General features: G+C 47.4%; 1 protein-coding gene across 1 annotated transcript; it reads left to right on the top strand.

Annotated features, from left to right (window-relative positions):
- Window positions 1–861: 861 nt before the first annotated feature.
- Window positions 862–2,723, top strand: LOC111528653 (gamma-aminobutyric acid receptor-associated protein-like 3). The gene has a single exon (XM_023195410.2). The coding sequence runs from the start codon at window positions 1,106–1,108 to the stop codon at window positions 1,457–1,459; it is 354 nt and encodes a 117-aa protein (XP_023051178.1). The 5' UTR covers window positions 862–1,105; the 3' UTR covers window positions 1,460–2,723.
- Window positions 2,724–3,792: the final 1,069 nt, after the last annotated feature.

Below are 3,792 nucleotides of genomic sequence, written 5' to 3'. Positions count from 1 at the left end.
CCGCCAAGTCAAATATTTCTCTGACAGTTTCAAAGAGGTTCAGAGCTCCTCAGAGGCAAGAGTTCTTATGTGGGACTTGAGAAAACATGGGTGTTTTTCTGTGGATTCTGACTTACATGGCTGAGATAGCATCACTGGTTTAAGGGATCTCAGGCTTTAAAGGGCGTGCTCCCTGATGTAAGATGACTCACAGAGTTCAAGATGCAAGAAGGTCAACACAGGTTTCTCTTCTCTCTCTCCCCTGAAACTATACACTACAAAATGTCTACAGTGCTCATTTTGGCATTTTCATATATGGTCTTCATACCCCTGGAATTTGATCAATTTATATTTATTGATTTCTGTCCCTCTCAATAACATCCCTCTTCCCAACAAAGCACCTTCCCCACCATGCACACACAACACAGACACACAAATACAAAGAGACACACACACAGTGGCTTTGTCCAATGAAGAGCAATTAGCAATTACTTGAAATCTTTTCAGAAATAAGCACCCCCGCCGGGCGCGGTGGCTCAAGCCTGTAATCCCAGCACTTTGGGAGGCCGAGACGGGCGGATCACGAGGTCAGGAGATCGAGACCATCCTGGCTAACACGGTGAAACCCCGTCTCTACTAAAAACTACAAAAACACTAGCCGGGCGAGGTGGCGGCGCCTGTAGTCCCAGCTACCCGGGAGGCTGAGGCAGGAGAATGGCGTGAACCCGGGAGGCGGAGCTTGTAGTGAGCTGAGATCCGGCCACAGCACTCCAGCCTGGGTGACAGAGCGAGACTCTGTCTCAAAAAAAAAAAAAAAAAACAAATTACCCCCAAATTTATTGGGTTGAAGAACCAAATATTTGGTTTTTGTGCTCCCAGCTATTCGGAAAAGCCGCCAGCATTTCTCCACCTGGCTTTCCTCTACCTCCAGGCGGGAGCACCTGAGGTCCCCCTCCCACCCCACCTTCCGCCCGCCCGCACACTCGGACCAGCGCTGTTGACCCAGAAGCAGACATTTCTGCCCCTATCCTGAGCATACGTCAGCGGAGGGAGCGGGACGCAGCCTGCGGTCGGCGGCGAAGAAGGCCGGCCCTGCGCGGGGATCTCGGAAGCCATGTGATTCATCATGAAGTTCCAGTACAAGGAGGACCATCCCTTTGAGTATCGGAAAAGCGAAGCAGAAAATATCTGGAAGAAATATCCGTACAGGGTCCCTGTGATTGTAGAGAAGGCTCCAAAAGCCAGGGTGCCTGATCTGGACAAGAGGAAGTACCTAGTGCCCTCCGACCTTACCAATGGCCAGTTCTACTTCTTAATCCGGAAGAGAATCCACCTGAGACCTGAGGACGCCTTATTCTTCTTTGTCAACAACACAATCCCTCCCACTAGTGCTACCGTGGGCCAACTGTATGAGGACAGTCATGAGGAAGATGATTTTCTGTATGTGGCCTATAGTAATGAGAGTGTCTATGGGAAATGAGTGGTTGGAAGCCCAGCAGATGGAAGCATCTGGACTTGGGGGTAGGGGAGGGGTGTATGCGCGACTTGGGGAAAAAGAGGGCGGCTCCCACCTCGAGGAGACAGAAGGTGAAGACATCTAGAAACTACACCACACACACCATCATCACATTTTCACATGCTCAGTTGATATTTTTTGCTGCTTCCTCAGCTCAGGGAGAAAGCTTATCAGGACAGAGTTGTTGCATTGGCTTTGATAGAGGAATGGGGATGATGTAATTTTACAGCATTCCTGAGATTTAATTTTTGTGCAATTTCATGGAAGGGTCAGGAGGTGGACAAGTTGGGGTCAGAGATGATGGCAGTCCAGCAGCAACTCCCTGTACTCCCTTCTCTTTGGGCAGAGATTCTATTTTTGACAGTTGCACAAGACAGGTAGGGAAAGGGGACTTGTGGTAGTGGACCATACCTGGGAACCACTGTAATTGATGCATCGTGGCCCCTGATCTTCCCTGTCCCACACTTCTTTTCTCCCATCCCAGTTACAATCTCACAGACATCACAGTGCCACCCCAGGGGTGGCAGTAGACATCAACTCAGAAATTTAGACAGGCATCTCTTATTTTTGGAAAATAGGGGTTAGGCATGAGGGTGGTTATGATTAAGAAGACAGTTTTGTTATTAAATAGCATTAAACTGAAATTGACAGAGTGTTGAGCATCTCTGTCTAAACTGTTCTTTCTCTCTGGTGCTCCTTCTATCACCCCTACCTTGGAATTTAATAAGCTTCAGGCATTTCCAATTGCAGAATAAAACCACTCCTAGCATCTTCTCTAGTACTTTCCATGTATCAGGACAGAGATGTCTTATGTAGGGAAGGGGCAGGTATGAAGTAAGGTAGATTATCTACACCTCTCACTCATTCAGGATTCTTGCTCCCATGCCACTGTCCCTTCAGTCTCACACTCACAGAAATACTATGTGATGGCCAGCTGCTTCCCTTCTTGGTTATCCACTGCAGCTGCTAGTTAGAAAGGTTTGCAGGGATGACTTTTAGTAAATCATGGGAATTTTACTGATTTATTGATTTGTTATCACTTTTAGGGTTTTTGGGGTGGGAGTGGGGAGCAGGAATTGCACTCAGACATGACATTTCAATTCATCTCTGCAAATGAAAAGGGTTCTTCCTCTTGGGAGAAATCTGTGTGTCAGTTCTGTCAGCTGCAAGTTCTTGTGTAATGAAGTCAATGCCATCAGGCCAAGGAAATAAAACAATTGCTTACCTTAAAAAACAAAACAAAACATGTGCCAGGTGCAGTGGATTATGCCTATAATCCCAGCACTTTGGGAAGCTGAGGCAGGAGGATCGCTTGAGCCCAGGAGTTCAAGACCAGCCTGGGCAACATAGCAAGGCCTCGTCTCTACTAAAAATCAAAAAATCAGCTGGGCTTGGTGATGCGTACCTGTAGTCTCGGCTACCTGGGAGACTGAGGTAAGAGGATCACTTGAGCCTGGGGAGACTGAGGCTGCAGTAAGCCAGGATGGCACCACTGCACTCTAGCCTGGAAGACAGAGTGAAACTCTGTCTCAAAAAAAATTATTTTATTTCTGTTGATTAGGAATCTGGAACAGCCTAGGTGAGTATCTCTGAAGGTCTCTCACAAAGTTGCAGTCTAAACACTGGCTCGGACTACAGTCATCTGAAGGCTTGACTGGGGCCAGACGATCTGCTTGCTCCCAATCTCCCTCATGTGACTGTTTCCTCACCTGTAGCTTCTCCTCCCAGTGGGTCAGCTGGCTTCCCCAGGGTGAGTGATTAAGATAGAAAGAAGCAGAAGCTGCAATCTAACCTTGGAAGTGATAGACCATCATTTCTGCCATACTCTTTTGGTCACACAGACCAACCCTGGTACAGTGTGGGAGGGGACTACACAAAGGTGTGAATACTTAGAGGCAAGGATCATAGTGGGTGTATTAGTCAGGGTTCTCCAGAGAGAGAGAACCAATAGGATATATAGATACAGAGAACCAGGGAAGACAGTAGTGTGAGTCCGTTTAAGTTCAAAGGCCCAAGAACTTGAGGGGCTGCTGGTGCAAGTCCTGAAGTCTGAAGGCTGAAGAACCTGGAGTTCTAATGTCTGAGATCAAGAGAAGGGTGTCCTAGCTCAGAAGAAAGAGAGAGAAAATTAGCCTTTCATCTGTCCTTTTGCACTATCTGGGCTCTCAGCTGACTGGATGGTACCATCTACCCTGGATGAGGGCAGATCTTCCTTATCAGTCTACTGATTTAAATGCCGATCTCTTCCAAACACACTTACAGACATAACCGTAAATAATGCTTTCTCAGCTATCTGG

This window comes from Piliocolobus tephrosceles, unplaced genomic scaffold (genome assembly GCF_002776525.5).
Source record: "Piliocolobus tephrosceles isolate RC106 unplaced genomic scaffold, ASM277652v3 unscaffolded_21763, whole genome shotgun sequence".
NCBI lineage: Eukaryota > Metazoa > Chordata > Mammalia > Primates > Cercopithecidae > Piliocolobus > Piliocolobus tephrosceles.
The sequence above is the reverse complement of the archived record's forward strand: the minus strand, read 5'-3'. Positions and strand labels throughout refer to the sequence as shown.

Coding starts and splice junctions, on each gene's coding strand:
- LOC111528653 (XM_023195410.2), top strand. CDS start 1,106: ATGAAGTTCCAGTACAAGGAGGACCATCCCTTTGAGTATCGGAAAAGC.